The sequence below is a fragment of the Apium graveolens genome, chromosome 5 (assembly GCF_009905375.1).
Source record: "Apium graveolens cultivar Ventura chromosome 5, ASM990537v1, whole genome shotgun sequence".
In the NCBI taxonomy this organism is placed as follows: Eukaryota; Viridiplantae; Streptophyta; class Magnoliopsida; order Apiales; family Apiaceae; genus Apium; species Apium graveolens.
Window position 1 is genome coordinate 233,109,682 of NC_133651.1, and position 17,421 is coordinate 233,127,102.

Below are 17,421 nucleotides of genomic sequence, written 5' to 3' on the forward strand. Positions count from 1 at the left end.
ATGAAACCGGGTCGTCCTCCAAGCTCTCGTTATTGCGATTACCATGAGGATACCAGACACACCATAGAGCAATGCTATCAATTAAGCAATCTAATCGAATCCAAAATAAGGAAAGGCCACTTTATTCATTATATTGAGGGACAAGGCCAAGTTCATCAGAGACAAGATGACATAATAGCCGATGTAATTTTCGGAGGCTTTGCGGCCAGAGGTATGTCAAATAATTCCAGGAAGTCTTACGCCCGAGAGGTGTTCAATATTAATCCAAATTTCCCAAGAGGCACAAGACATCCCCACCTCTTGTTATATCTTTCTCAGATGAAGATTATACTCCGAATATTATTCGAGGTCACCAAGACGCATTAGTCATTACTGCCAAAATCGGCACAAATGCAGTAAAAAAGATCCTTGTTGACAACAGTAGTTCTGTTGATTTGTTATACCACCATGCTTTGGCTCGGATGGACACGGGAGACAGAAAACTAGACAACACCCATTCTCCTTTGTATGGATTCACAGGAAACAAAGTAAAAGTAGTTGGTACGATTAATTTACCAGTTCTCTTTGGAACATTGTCTTGTCAAGTATGGAAAATCGTCAAGTTTCATGTCGTAAGCGCGACTTCGAGCCATAATGCTATACTCGGAAGGACGACAATCTCAGCACTGCAAGCCATTACGTTGATCCCTCACCTGAAAATGAAATTCCCAACTGAGTTTGGAGTCGGAGAGATGTGCGGCGACCAAACAGTTTCACGATAATGTTATTTTACTACAGTTGTTTATAAAAAACAAGAGGATGAAGCTCATTCGGTGAACCAAGTTGTAGAGATGGACCCTAGAGGCATTCTTGATATCCCAAGGGATCCTGCATTCTCTCCTGTTGGAAAAATAATCAAAATTGAAGTTGTCGACAGTTCTCCAGAAAAAACAATTAAAATTGGGAGAGATTTAAGCCCCGACATACAAGTGAGTTAACAAAACTGATTCATGAATTCTCTAATATTTTTGCATGGTCGCCTTCAGACATTCCGGGGATCCCAGTTGATGTTGCACGACACTCTTTGCATGTCGACCGTCTTAAAATCCCCTTCCGATTGGAGAAGCATACTTTTTCTGAAGAAAAGTGCCGAGCCATCGACGAAGAACTTGACAGACTTTTAGGGGCCCGTTTCATTGAGCCAGTAAATTTCCCAACATAGATTGCAAACGTAGTCCTAGTAAAGAAAAACAATGGCAAGTGGAGGATGTGTATCGATTACTCTGACCTTAACAGAACATGCCCTAAGGATTACTATCCATTAACAAATATAGATCAACTCATCGACGGAACATCAGGTCATGAATTACTATCATTATGGACGCATTCTCAGGCTATAATCAAATCAAAATGGACGACCAAGATTGGGAGCAAACAGCCTTTATCACACACCGAGGTGTTTTCGCCTACATAAATATGCCTTTTGGTCTCATAAACGCTGGTGCAACATTTCAACGAATGATAGACTACATCTTTAAAAATCAAATCAGTCGGAATATTGACATGTACATTGACGACATGATAACAAAGTCAAAGTTTACTGACAGCCATACCCTCGACCTACGAGAAATATTCGAAAATGTCCGCAATAATAACATGAGTTTGAATCTAGCAAAATGCTCCTTTGGTTTAGCGCCGGAAAAATTCCTGGGATTTCTTGTCTCACAGCGGGGTATCGAGGCTGATCCAGCCCAAATAAAAGCTAAAATTGAAATGAAAGATCCCTCGACAGTCAAAGATATTCAGCGATTAATGGGTTATATTGCAGCCCTTCGCAGGTTTATACCACAAGCTTCCAAAAAATGTGGTCCCTTTTTTAAAGTTATTAAAGCAGCTTTAAAGAACAAATATTTGGTGTGGGATAATGCGTGCAAAGACTGCTTTGAAGCTTTGAAAATAAACCTAACAAGTACCACCGTACTTGCTAGAGCGCTGCCACGGGAAGCACTGAAAGTCTATATATCGGCCTCTGAGGGGTCGGTAGCTGCAGTCCTGGTAAAAGATCTTGAAGGGAATGAAGCTCCTGTATACTATGTTAGCCATATCTTGAAGGACGCTGAGACCCGTTATCCTCCAGTGGAAAAGCTAGTGTATGCTCTTGTTATAACAAGTAGAAAGTTATGACACTATTTTCAAGGATAACTAATTCAGGTCATGATTGATCAACCCTTGAAGCATATCTTGCATATGCCGATATGACGGGGCACCTCGCTACATGGACCATCGAGCTTAGTCAGTTCCACATTGAATACCTTCTTCGAAATGTGATAAAAGCCCAAGCTTTGTTATACTTTATTACAGAATATCAATTCGACATATCAGAAAGCAAAAACAATTTATTCCCTCAGAAGGCATGGACTCTTTATTTTGATGGATCTTCCACAATGTTAACATGAGGTGCAAACGTGATTTTAATCAGCCCGTAAGGCTTCAAGATACAACAAGCGCTCAAATTTCTATTCCCAATAATGAACAATGTGGCCGAGTATGAGGCCTTAATTACGGGGATACATTTAGAAAATGAGTTTGAAGTGAAGATTCTAGAAATATTTAACGACTCTCATCTTGTCACAAAATAAATGCAAGGCGAATTCAAAGCTCACGACCCTCAGATGTCGGCATATTTATATCTTGCTATCTTTCTGCTAAATAAAATTCCTTCATGGACTATTAAAAATATCTTTCGAGAGGAGAATCAATGGGCCGACGCTCTGTCAAAATTAGCATCCTCGGTGATATCAACACCTGAAGCGATCTATGTTGAGGAGAGGAATACGCCATCTATCGAGGTATTAAATGTCAATCATTTTCGCAGCTCTTGACTGGCGCCAGCCAATCCTAGAATACATCTTGATGGACAAGCTACCACAAGAGAAGAATGCCGCCAGAGCCATCACATACAAGGCAAAGAACTACTGCATATTGGACAACAAACTCTATAGGCGAGGTCTTGTAGAACCTCTCCTTCGGTGCTTAGGACCATAAGAGTCTCACACTTCGATTGTCGAGGTTCACACAGGTATTTGTGAAGATCTCTTAGGAGTAAAAAACTTGGCTTTAAAAATAATGCGACAGGGCATATTTTGGCCCATAATGAGAGGTGACTGTGAGATTTTTTTTTGAAAATGCAAATCATGTCAAATGCACGGTGTAGTTTCTCACCGACCATCGGTTGAGATGATTCCCATCATCAATCCTTGTCCTTTCTTCCAATGGGGCATGGACATTGTAGGACCTTTTCAAAAGTCTAAGAACCAAGCTCAATACATCATCGTTGCCATCAACTATGTGACAAAGTGGATCGTAGCCCGACCTCTTGCTAAAATACGTGAGAAAGAAATGATTGTGTTTTTAATGGAATACATCGTGTTTAGGTTCGTTGTACCAAGAATAATAGTAATTGATAATGGAACCCAGTTCGTGGGAGAAAAATTCACACAAACCCTGTCACAACTCAAGATAAAACACATCAAATCTTTCATGGCCTATCCCCAAGCTAATGGGCAAGTTGAAGTCTCCAACCGTACAATCTTACAAGGGCTTAAGAAGAGAGTCGATGAGTTGCCAAGGCCGTGGGTCGATGAACTTCCCAATGTGCTTTGGTCTTACAGAACGACCCCTAGGACCATGACGGGAGTCTCTCCTTTGAAGATGACTTTCGGTTTAGAAGCTGTCTCCCCCAACGAAGTATTCCTCAACTCTCCAAGGGTCAAGTATTTTGATCCCCCAACCTCGCAAGAAGGCATTGTTAAGTGGCATTTATGTCCACTTAGAACGTCATATAAAGGTTTGAATTGGTGTTTTATACCCAAATTGTTTGTGTTTTTGATGCGTTTTTGTAGTATTTTGTATTTAAGGCATAGTTGAAAGAATCAGGAGATTTAGCATTTCTTTGATGCAAAATTGGTGTTAGGAATGTGTCCAGGAAGTTTACTCGTGGATTTCCATCAAGAACCAGCAAAGAAAATAAAATTAGAAGTTTTTTCCAGAAGGACGGCGTGCCCGCGCTGATAAAGCGCGCGGCCGTGCCAGAGAAGCAGAAAGTCAGCGCGCCCGCACTGTAGCTGCGCGCGCCCGGCCGCCGGGTCGATTTCCATGAATCCTGTTTTGAATAGAAGATTGATTTTTGGACTTCTATGCTGATTTGGGCTGCTATACAATGATAAATAAAAAGACGTTTTTAAGAAGAAGCACGTACCATAGCTTAAGGAGAAGACGTAAGAAAACCGTATAGCACAATTCAACCAAGTCGAAGAGGATCTAGTTTATTCTTGTGATTCTTTGTTTTAAGTCATAATCTTGGATGCTAGTTTTCTTATTTGTTGAACCTATTACTCTTGTTAACGTACTTTGTTTAATATTCAGTTTATAAAGACTTAGTTTATTATACCATGCTTTCATCGGAACCCACGGTGATGATGAGTTCGGTTATGGGCTAATCATTATCGCGGGGTTCTAACGGATTTATTTATGGATTTCCTTAGTTAATTTATTTCGATACCTTAGTGTGTGGTGATTGTATGATATCCTAGTATTGGTTGTGCTTATTCGTCTTACGAGCGTCACGAACTTATAAGATAGCTTGTTAATCTCTATTAAAGCGAAAGTGAATATAGGGGTTTAGAACTTGCTATACTAGCATATGTTCATGTATTGTTATGCATGATTCGTAGGTAATTATAACCATCTTACTTGCCCTATGTAATCAAGATAGATAACTTACACATTAAACCGTTATGTTGTCAAATTCTATAGATATATAGGGTCTCAATATAATTGGTGTCTATTCAGCTTCTATCTCTTTTGTGGATGTCTAGTAGTAGGGTATTTGTATAAAAAAAGTTGGTGTTTACTAGTTTCATGTTATCTAATTAGTGTCATCACCATTGCATGCTAAGGGTAAGAACAAAAAGGCTATTAAATGAAGTATTTAATGAAGTTAGAATCCCATGTTTGTGTTAAATAAGTAAATCAACCTTAATTCTCTTAGTTAATATTAGTTAGTATAATCTCGTAATTATAAACAATCTCAACTTGTTATCATCTTAACATTGAATAATAACCATAACATTGTTGCACAAGTGCATAGATTGAAGTTAACTTGAAGAAAAAATTGAAGAAGCTCTTATTGCAATGGGTGAACTAGAAGTGAATACAAAGGCTTTGATGGACTATTCTCAGCCAAAGATCAATGATATTCAGTCTAGCATTATCAGACCAGCCATCGCGGCTAACACTTTTGAAATCAAGGCTATCACGATTCAGATGGTGCAGAACTCGGTTTAGTTTGGGGGTTCTCCGACAGAAGATCCCAACATGCATATTAGAGATATCATCGAGATCTGCGACACTTTCAAATTCAACAATGTGTCTGAACATGCTATAAAGCTAAGGCTTTTCCCATTCTCTCTGAGGGATAAAGCTAAGTGTTGGTTGCATTCCCTACCATCATGCTCAATTACTAAGTGGGAAGATCTTGCTCAAAAGTTTCTTACTAAGTTATTTCCTATGGCGAAGACTGCTGCAATCAGTAATGCTCTTACTCAATTTGCGTAGAAATCAAGAGAGTCGTTGTGTGAAGCTTGGGATCATTGTAAGGAGATGCTTAGAAAGTTCCCTCATCATGGGATGCCTGACAAGATAATCATTAACTCCTTTTATAATGGCTTTAGAGCACAGTCTAGACACATGCTCGATGCAACATCAGGTGGAGCTTTATGGGCTAAGAGGTATGATCAAGCTTATGAGTTGATTGAATTGATGGCTGCTAATGAATACCAGAACCCTTCTCAGACACTAACTCAAGGCAAGGTAGCAGGAATTCTGGAGGTAGATGCAGCTACTGCTATAGTTGCTCAACTTAAGGCTTTGACGATGAAGATGGATTCTTTGGCTAATTATGGAGTTAACCAGATCACTAGTGTTTGTGAGCTGTGTGCTGGTGCACATAAGACGGAGCAGTGCACTATTTCTAGTGAATCAGCTCAGTTCGTGAGCAACTTTCAGAGGTCGCAGCACCCTGTTCCATCCACTTATAATCCCAACAACCGTAATCATCCTAACTTTAGCTGGAGAAACACTCAGAATGCGGTTCAACAGACTTATCACTACTATCCAGCAATGTAGTATAACCCTCCTAGTTTTCAGCAACCGCAATATGCACCAAGACAACAACTCCAGTTGCAATAGTCTAATGAAAAATCTGAATTGGAGGAGTTGAGGCTCATGTGCAAGAGCCAAGCGGTGTCTATCAAGACCTTGGAGAATCAAATTGGGCAGATTGCCAATGCCTTGCTGAATCGTCAACCTGGTACTCTCCCTAGTCATACTGAAGTTCCAGGAAAGAAGGAAGCTAAATAGAAGGTTAAGGCAATTACATTGAGGTATGAGAAGATTGCAAGCCAAGAAAAAGCTCAAGTTTAAGAATCTGAAGATGTGGCTGAAGAAGAAGTGCAGAAGGAAGCAGAAGTGGAACCAAGGAAGAAAACTGTGGAATACACTCCTCCTGAGGGTAATACAGGGGAGAAGCAGAGCTATCCTCCACCTCATTTTCCTAAGAGGCTGCAAAAGCAAAAGTTGGATAAGCAGTTTACGAAGTTTCTGGAGGTGTTCAAGAAACTTCAAATTAACATACCTTTCGCTGAATCTCTTGAACAAATGCCTAGCTATATGAATTTTATGAAAGTATTCTCTCTCAGAAGGTGAAGCTAGATGAAATAGAGATCATTGCTCTCACGGAGGAATGCAGTGTTGTGCTGCAATAGAAGTTGCCTCCGAAGCTTAAAGATCATGGAAGCTTCAATATTCCTTACACCATAGGAAAAGTTTCATTCGACAAATGCTTGTGTGACTTGGGAGCTAGCATCAATTTGATGCCCTTATCTATCTTCAAGAAGTTGGATTTACTTGATCCAAAGCCTACTTATATGACCTTGCAGTTGGCCGATCGTTCTATTATATATCCACGAGGCATTGTGGAGGATGTCTTGGTCAAAGTGGACAAACTCATCTTTCCTGCTGACTTTGTAATTCTTGATTTCGAGGAGGATAAGAAGATTCCCATAATCTTGGGAAGACCATTCCTGGGTACTGGACGAACCTTGATTAATGTGCAGAAGGGTGAGCTCACTATGCGAGTGCTGGATCAGGATGTGATGTTCAATGTATTCAATTCCATGAAATTCCCTACTGATAATGAGGAATGCTTAAAAGTGGAATTGGTCGATTATGTGGTTACTTCAGAACTTGATCAAATGCTAAGGTCCGATGCCTTAGAGAAAACTCTGTTAGGGAATTCAGATAGTGAAGATGATGAAGGTGATGAGCAGTTGCGGTATTTGAATATTTCTCCTTGGAAGCGAATGATGGATATGTCGTTTGAATACCTTGGGTTGGAAGAGCTAAAAAATTCTCCAAAGTGCCTCAATCCATCTATTGAGGAAGCTCCTACACTCGATCTTAAACCATTGTTTGTACACTTAAGGTATGCTTTTTAAGGTGATGCATCTACTTTTTCTGTTATTATTACATCTGACCTTTCAGGTAGTGATGAGGAAAAGCTCTTGAGAATCCTTAGAGAATTCAAATCGGCAATTGGATGGATAATAGCAGATATCAAGGGAGTCAACCCTTCTTATTGCATGCATAAAATTCTGCTAGAGGAAGGGAGCAAGCCAACTGTTGAGCAACAGAGGAGGCTAAATCCTATCATGAAAGAGGGAAGAAGGAAATTCTCAAGTGGCTAGATGCAGGGATCATCTATCCTATTTCTGATAGTTCCTGGGTGAGTCCAGTTCAGTGTGTGCCGAAGAAAGGAGGCATCGCAGTTGTTACTAATGAGAAGAATGAGCTCATTTCTACTCGAACAGTCACGAGGTGGAGATTTTGCATGGATTACAGGAAGCTGAACAAAGTCACAAGGAAGGATCACTTCCCTCTTCCTTTTATTGATCATATGCTTGACAGGTTGGCTGCGCATGAGTACTATTGTCTTCTGGATGGCTATTCGGATTATAATCAGATTTGTATTGCTCTAGAGGATCAAGAAAACACTACCTTCACTTGTCCATTTGGTACATTTGCTTTCAGAAGAGTTTCTTTTGGTTTGTGTGGTGCACCTGCCACATTTTGGAGATGCATGATGGCTATCTTCTCTGACATGATTTGTCAGAATATGGAGGTGTTCATGGATGATTTCTCTGTGTTCAGGGATTCTTTTGACGAGTGCTTGCAAAATTTTGGCGCAGTTATTAAAAGGTGTATTGAGACCAATCTAGTTTTCAACTGAGAGAACTATCACTTTATGGTACAACAGAGCATCATTATTGGGCACAAGGTCTCTAGTAAATGTCTTAAGGTGGACAAAGCCAAGGTGGGGGTCATTAAAAATCTTCCTCCACCAATTTTTGTTAAGGGAGTCCATAGTTTTCTTGGCCATGCAGGTTTCTATAGGCGGTTCATCAAGGACTTCTCTAAAATCTCTAAACCGTTGTGCAATATTTTAGAGAAATATATTCTTTCAAGTTTGATGATGAGTGTCGAGCTGCTTTTGAGATCTTGAAGAAGAGTCTGATCACGGCACCTGTCATAACTGCACCTGATTGGAATCAGCCTTTTGAAATGATGCGCGATGCAAGTGACTATGCAGTTGGAGCAGTTCTTGGGCAGAGGAAGAACAACATATTTCATATGGTATACTATGCTAGTAAGACCCTCAATGGTGCTCAATTAAACTATACTACTACCGAGAAAGAATTTTTAGCCATTGTCTATGGTTTTGAGAAGTTTCAGTCTTATTTGCTTGGGATGAAGATGACCACTGATCATGCTTCTATTCACTATCTCGTCTCGAAGTAGGACTCAAAGCCTAGATTAATTCGATGGGTTCTTTTACTTCAAGAGTTTGAATTGGAGATCAAGGATAGAAAGGTACTGAGAATCATGTCGCTAATCATCTATCTCGGTTAGAAGATCCAAGTGCAACTTCACAAGATAAGACATTGATTAATGAGTCTTTTCCCGAAGAGCAGTTGTTTGGGGTTCAAGAGGATGAACCGTTTTTCGCAGATATTGTGAACTACCTTGTGAGCAATATTATGCCTCCAGAATTGTCTTCTGCTGAAAGGAAGAAGTTTCTTCATGAGGTAAAGTGGTACATGTGGGATGAGCCATTTTTGTTTAGGCAAGGTGCTGACCAAATCATAAGGTGATGTATTCCGTACAGCGAGACGAAGGGTATCTTGTGAGACTGTCATTCGACTGTTTATGAAGGCCACTATAGTGGATAAAAGACAGCAGCTCGTATCCTTCAAGCGGGATTCTTCTGGCCTACTTTGTTTAAGGATGCACATCAGTTCGTTTTGAAATGTGATCGCTGCCAGCGTGTTGGTAATATATCTAAGAGGGATGAGATGCCTCTTAATGTACTTCTCAAGGTTGAGGTCTTCGATGTTTTGGGAATTGATTTCATGGGGCCATTTGTCTCATCTTGCAATAATCAGTATATCTTGTTGGCGGTTGATTATGTTTCAAAATGGGTTGAAGTCAAGGCTTTGTCGATAAATGATGTAAAGGTAGTGCTTAATTTTATTCATAAGCAGATATTCACATGATTTGGGACTCCAAGAGTCATAATCAGTGACGAGGGATCGCATTTCTGCAATCGCAAGTTCACTGCTATGATGCAGCGATATAATATAAATCATCGCATTGCGACAGCCTACCATCCTCTGACTAATGGTCAAGCTGAGGTGTCTAACAGAGAGATCAATCATATTCTAGAGAAAGTTGTGTGTCCATCGAGGAAGGATTGGTCTTTGAAGCTGGATGAAGCTGTTTGGGCGTATCAAACAGCATACAAGACTCCGGTAGACATGTCATTGTTTCAGTTAGTTTATGGTAAGTGATGTCATTTGCCTATGGAGCTCGACCATAAAGCGTATTGGGCTTTGAAGAAGTTGAACCTTAATATGGACGCAGCTGGTAAGAAAAGAATACTTCAATTGAATGAACTCTACGAGTTTCGAATTTAAGTGTATGAGAACAACAAAATGTATAAGGAGAAAGTCAAGAGGTGGCACGATATGGGTCTAGTGCTCAAATCATTTGTGCCGAGGCAACAAGTTCTTTTGTTCAACTCTCGTCTTCTTCTATTTCCTGGGAAATTGAAGTCGAGATGGTCAGGGTCGTTTGTTGTCAAAACTGTGTTTCCACATGGAGCGGTGAAATTTTTTGAGAATGATCCAGACCAAACATTCAAAGTGAATGGACAATGTTTGAAGCATTACTATGGGAGTACGACAAACCGTGAGGTGGTTAATGCCATTTTAATATCCACTTGATCTCGGGTTTCTATGTCAAGCTAGCGATGTAAACCAAGTGCTTCTTGGGAGGAAACCCAAGTTTGTTGTACAATAGTAGGTAGAGGTAGAAGAAAAGAAGAAAACACAAAAAAATCAGAAAAAGGAAAAAAATTCAGTGTCAACTCCAGAAGAACGGCGCGCCCGCGCTACCAGGCAGGGTGGCCGCGCTGTAAGTACAGTAGCTGCGCGCGCCCGTGCTGGTATGCGGGGCAGCCTCGCTGGTTTTCCAGAAGCATGACGCACCCGCGCTATCAGGCGGGGCGGTCGCGCTGACTCCCTGGACCTGAAAAAAACAGAAAAATCGAAAAATCAAATACAAAATCAATTCATAACCAAATTTCCCTCTCCCACCTTCCATATTTCCCTCTCCAAATCAGTTTCAATCACCCTATTACTCCCATTATTCCCTTAATCAAATCCCACTTCTTTTCCATAACTAATTATAAATTTCCTATATATACACAATCTTCTCCATCACTTCTCAATTCTCAAACACACAAATCTCTCTTAAACACTTATTTTCTCTCCTCATTCGATTTCAATGGAACCCAAGAGACAACGAACTCAAGTTAGCAGCAGCACCACCGATTCTTCAAGTGTTGGCGGTGTGAGGCCTAGTTTTCTACTTTGGAGGCTGAGACAGAGTATACGAGATTGCTGTGGAAGCCTATATCCAAGGATAGAGGATTTCTACCATCGGGGATGGATGGTAAGTTGCTAGAGATGATTCTCGAGATAGGTTTGGTTGCCTTTTGTGAGGCACCCGCTGCTGTGCCCATGAGTGTGGTTCGTGAGTTTTACGTGAATGCGAAGGCAGATAAGAATGGTTTTACTGTGGTTAGGGGGTTGACGGTGGATTATAGTGTTGATGCTATTCGGAGGGTGATTAACCAGCACGAGAGGACGCCAGAGCAGAAAGATTGGAATGCTAAGCCAGGGGATGATATTAACTTGGATTTGATTGTTGCTACATTGTGTATGCCCGAGACTTACTGGAAATTCAAGAGGGGCACGAACGAGTATGCCACTTTCCCTGCCTTGTGCATGAACAAGTTTGCACGTGTATGGAATTCTTTTATTTGTGCTAACATTATGCCTTCATCACATATATATGATGTTACTGTGGAGCGTGCATGGTTATTGTGGGGGATTCTTCAAGGAGATTATATGGATCTCGGGTCGGTGATTTATCAGGGTATTTTGAGGTTTCTGCGAGGCAGCACTACGGGCTCTATTCCATATGTGTCCATTGTGAAGAAGATGTGTGTGGCGGTTGGAGTTCATTGGCCAGCACACGAGCAGCTTCAGCTTCCTAGTGCCCCTATTGACAGTTCTACACTTTTGAGTATGTAGGAGTGGTACGGTAGGAAGCCTGATCCGAAGGGGCTTGGTTACTCATATGATCACTTGCCGGGTGGCCATCCAGCTGATCAAAAATACGCTGGTGGTATGACTCAGGCGAGTAGAGCTGCATGGAGAGCTCAGTTGGGTGAGGCCGGTCCTTCACAGCAGCAGCAACAGGAAGTTGGGGGCCGTGCTGGTTTGGGTTCAACGCAGTATAGGCGCTTGATGAGGAGGATGTATGTGATGCATGACATCTATAGTAGGTTTGCACATGATTTCACCCAGACATTAGGGACTGCATTAAGAGCCACAGGAGTTGACATCCAGTGGCCAGTATTTGGTGAGGATTCTGTGTACCCGCCTCCTGACACTCCTGACACTCCACCCGTTGAGGGTGATGACCCTGATTCCGAGTAGGTATACCTGATTCCTTACTATTACCTTCACTAAGGACAATGAATATTTTAAGTTTGGGGGTGGTAGTTAAGGAATATATGTTATGTGTGAGTCTCATATAGTTTGCATATTCATGCTAGTTTAGTTCATATTGATGCATATTTATCATGTCATGTAATTTTTTTATTTTATTCTGCATGTTAGTATGTTGCATATAGATTGCATGTGCATTATAACATAATCCCTTAAGTTTACTTTACCGATTGATTTGTGATATTGATGCAAGTATAGTGATGTCGTGTATAGGGATGTTAGGTCTTATCGAGTTGATTTGTATGCTAGAAGCAATAAAAATTTCACTAAGTCTTATAGGTTGCTTGAGTGCTAGATCATGGTCATGGTTTGTTTGTTTGTTTATCGAGGTTTAATCGCTTGTTTATATTTAGAATTTAGGATATTCTCTTAATGATAATATAACATGGAGATGGTAAAATTTGAAGAAACACATTGGATTTAATTGTTAGTTATTATGGGTAGGTGTCAAATGGCTAGTAGCCAGCTCATATTTATATGAGTAGTTTAGGGTTGAACGAGATGGAGCGAAATGCACTCGTTCAGAAATTGTTGAAAAAAGAGAAAAAATGGAAAAAAAGAAAAAAAGAAAAAAATATGTGTTTATGCATAATTGATCATGAGTGGGCTCTTTAATACTCGAGTTATTAAGTTCTTAGGGGACTTTGTGCCTAGTGACTTAAGGCTTTTATAGTTTGGGATCCACTAACCTAACGCTCGCTACATGGTATTATTGTATAAGTGTAATAACCCCAATTTTTGGGAAATTTTGAAACCCTTATGAATAGTGTTTTTGCTGAATGAGAAAACTTTTCATGCCACACTATGTAGGGGTTCTGATATGGATATTCTGAGATTTTATTAGTACTTTATATGGGATATAAGTGTATGTAAAGATCGTCAGAATCCAAATCCGAACACTTTGATTTTTCCCGGAAATCCAATAGATACGGAAAGAATTGAGTATAAGGTAGCAGGATAAAAGGATTTAAATTAAAGGATTATAATAGAGGATCATAAAAAGGAATATAATGTATTGAGAAAGGTTAAGGGAACCTAAGTAATAAGATCCCGGGTATGATCCCTCAAACGATAAACGAAAACGAAAGTTAAGCGAACAGTATAACAGATCAGCGGTCATTAGGCAAATAATTAGGAAGTTAATCAAAGGGATTAGAGAGGATGATGTCACCCAACCAATGAGAAGAGGACAAGGAGGGGAGGATGACATCATGAGGATGACACAAGCATGACATGGGAAGGAAGGAGATGTGGTGGCTTTTTAACCACACAAAATCAAGGGCAACTAGGTAATTTACTAAAACAAACACAAAAATCAAACCAACCAAGCCAAGCAAATCATTTTTCATCAAAATCAAAAAGAAACCAAGGCATTGTTCTTCATGCTCTCGGCCAAAACAGAACCAGAACACTAAAACTGCTGTATCTCCTTCATTTCTCACTCAAATATTGTGTTCTATAGCTCATTGGAAAGGTATTGAGATGGCCTACAACTCTTGTTCACAAGTCTCGTCCAAATAATCATGGTAAGACCCTCATTTTGACAGTTCTTTAAATCGGACTTTTAGAAACTTCAAAGCCTAACTTTGTGTTCTTGATTTCTTTGGAAAGATCAAGCTTGTAGGAGGCTCCCTAAGGCTTCCTAGCAACTTAACACCTCCCAAGGAAGGTATAAACTTCAAACCCTAGCCTTTACTTTATTTGTTAGTAAGTTTAATGGTTGGTGTTGTGAAATGAGAAGCATGGATTGTGATTATTAGTAGTTTGGTTTGATTTGGAAGTGTTTTTGGTAATTGAAGCTTGATTATAGTTCATAGGTCGTGATTGTGGTTGTTTGAGTTGAAAACCTTGAAGATTATGGACTGATGTGGTATGGATTAGGTGAAGTTTTGTTGTATTGATGGTTATGAGTTGGTTGGTGGTTAATTGGAGTAGTTTAAACATTGGTAATCGCGTAAACATAGCCGTCGTAACGTCCGATTTTCTTTGGACTGTTTTTGTGCATAACATTAGGACCCGAGAACCCCCTGCTAAATGTTGAACATTGCCATGTCTAGATATCTCATGTTACGAGCTTCGTTTTGATATGTAGTTCGTTCGATTCCGATGCACGGTTTAGGAGAAACGACCGTTTCAAGTAACGGTGTTTCGCGAACGAAACTTTTCCCCTCGCCTTACTTTGAAACATAGGTTAAAGACCAAAAAGGGTTAATTAATGCATGAAACATTTATGGTAAGTGTGTTAGGCAGTTAGTAAGACACTCGCGAAGGAATCGCCTTAAAACTCGTAAAGGTTAAATTATTAAAAATGGTGGAGCCGAGGGTACTCGAGTGACTTAAGAGAATCAGTAAGCGCAAAACGAGCGTTAGAGTCTGAGTTGGTTAGAGTATAGATTTACAAGTGACTTTGGTTTAATTCCAACTTACTTGTTACTTATAGGTTACCAGACTCGTCCCGAGCCATTCGTAACCCCCAGTCGCTCAGGCAAGTTTTCTACCCGATATACTGTTGTTGTGATGTAAATATATGTATATGCATTATCTTGTGATAGTGCATGATTGTTATTAGCAAATTTTGCGATATATTGGAGCATGCTGATATGGTATATATGCATGTCTGTTTCGTAATCTGGTTATCTATCTGTTGATTTCAATGCTTATAGTTGCATAATACCTATGCTAGAAATAAGCAAGTAGTTGCGTATACCCTTAGTATAGGGGATAAAAGGTGAACATATTTCTAAACCGGGAGTCGATGTTCCCGAGTATATTATATATATATATATATTTATATATATATGGATATAGTTTTTAAAACTATGGATCGAATAAGGTTTATTCGATACCTTTATTTTACTTAATTGAATATTAATTTGAGTATTCATTCGAGGGCTTATGACTCAGTTTATTTTATTATTTGAATATTATTTGAATATTCATTCGAGGGCTTATGACTCAGTTTATATTATTATTGAATATTACTTGGATATTCATTTGAGGATGTATGACTCCTTTATTTTATGAATATTATTTATAGTATTCATTCGAGGTATTATGACTCCGCTTATTACTTAATAATATTCTTTATTGTATTAAAGAATAAGGTGTCGATAATCAAACTTACTTTTGATTATTCAAATAAAGATATTACTTTCGTATAAGTATATCTTTGATTATTTGCTATTCATTTCAAGTATAAGTTTTAATACTTCTACTTCAATTATTTTATAAAGATTATTCTTTATGGGAATATTATTTAAATAATAATATTCAGACATTTTCTAAATATTCTGGGGACTGATTTACTTCATTAAATCAGCTTCACTCCAAACATTCTTAAAAATGTTTTGCGAGTCTTCAAAATGATTTTTTTAAAAGTTAGAGCGGATCCCAAAACTCATTTTTTTTAAGATCCTCCTTTCGAAGGGTATTTAAATACTCGCTCAAAACCTGAGGGATCCGGCTCTGTGGTGTGTTTTATATTCGCAACAAGGTTGCTGTTTTGATAAATGAATTGATTACTTACCCAACACTCGGGAAGTAAAATTCTTGGAACAAGTTAATCCATTAACAGGCATCGCCTGGGAAATATCGGTGAGTTCTCCTTTCCAAATAGATACGACTTCTTGGTGGAGCCGTATCAACAAGTTTCTACTTGGGGAAAGTGGGGACAAGCTTTACGTTTCAGAGTCATGGATTTCATCTGAACTAGGAGTGGCGTAAGTGGCCGAGTAGCGCCGGCCCAGCCTTATTATGTTGGCCCAAATGGCCTGGAAGTTCCGCTAAGGCGGTCCATTCCTTAGGAGTTCAGTGTTCGGTTGACAAGTAAATCCGACAGGTTCTCCTCTACATGTAGAAAATGGTGGGGTTGTACTACTAAGACTGATCATCGTAAGTGGTCTTCCTGGCGCGGCAAACTCCCGTAATGAGTTCATCATCCAATTGGATAATTTCTGCAACACTACCCAGAGCACTTCGATAGAAAGGCTACGGTTGGGCGATTGTTGAGTGTTGGCAGGGTCAAGTTTTCAAAATAATGTTTACATCAAATGAAGTATCTCGTAACTTCATTTTATTTTGATAATATTTTAAAGATTTAATCTATTCAAATCTTGCCTTATAGTCTCATCTATGTGATGAACTTTTGAAGCTAATTATAACTTGAACGGTGGTAGTTCAAGTAGTATTTGGGAAAGATATAAGTATATTGGGGTATCTTGTAACTTCATCTTTTAAACTTATATCTATTTAATAATTGTATTATGAATGACAAAGATTTTCAGAAAAACGTTGAGACAAGGTTAGATATATGAGATCACCTTGCAACGATATTTTTTTTATACAGTTATACACTGGGACTTTGTGTATATTGTGCATGGAAGAGGACTTCCAATATTTTGAAAAGTATATATGTATATATATATACTGAATATTTTACGACTTCATCGCATTAAGATATCAACTTGGTTCATTTCTTTTGACCAAGACTTTCATGAGTACTATGAGAAGGCTCATATATTGTTAATCATTATACATATTATTTTGGTGGGCTTGCTGCTCACCCTTGCTTTCTTCTTTCATCACACAACATCAGATAGACAAGATGAACAGGACCAAGCTCCCAATTCGCGAGCGGATAGGAAACGTTCTGCAGTTTCCTATAGGCGTTGATGTCGCTGTAGCTGAGGTAGGAACTACCAATAGGCTAGGCTTTCAACTTTTGATGTATCAGATTATGTATATTTATGAATTGTAATAATGGCAAAGAAATATAAATTTATTCAGAAACTTGTTTAAGGTGTATTGGCATATAATTGTGGAATAAAACGACTTGTGATTATTTTTGGATATTCATCTCTGAGGCTATAACTTGTGGTGTGTGTGTTTAATGGTGGGGTCACAGTACAGAGTAGTTGATTATTTATTAAGATTGGGTGTTTTTAAGGGAAATGGAACTCGTGACAACCCGGATCTCCGACCCCGGATTTGGGGGTGTTACAGAAGTGGTATCAGAGCGAAGCGTTATAAACCTTAGAGATGATGTGACGTTAAGATAATAAGTTCACTAAGATAATAAGAACTCTTGCCAAGTTCATAGTCGGGCTACCTAACGTAGTACTGACAGTTAAAACCCTTATGGGAACCCTTATAAATATCGTGATAGAAGCGTAGTTCGTTATCGTAGATG

General features: G+C 39.3%; 1 protein-coding gene and 1 non-coding gene across 2 annotated transcripts; one reads left to right on the forward strand and one right to left on the reverse strand.

Moving 5' to 3' along the window:
* On the forward strand, nucleotides 1–761 carry LOC141660799 (uncharacterized). The gene is made up of 2 exons (XM_074467783.1): nucleotides 1–211; nucleotides 319–761. The coding sequence occupies exons 1-2, from the start codon at nucleotides 1–3 to the stop codon at nucleotides 759–761; spliced, it is 654 nt and encodes a 217-aa protein (XP_074323884.1).
* A 4,801-nt stretch (nucleotides 762–5,562) lies between these two features.
* LOC141662911 (small nucleolar RNA R71) lies at nucleotides 5,563–5,669 on the reverse strand. The gene has a single exon (XR_012551013.1). It is a non-coding gene; the product is annotated as a small nucleolar RNA R71 (small nucleolar RNA).
* Between the last annotated feature and the right edge of the window lie 11,752 nt (nucleotides 5,670–17,421).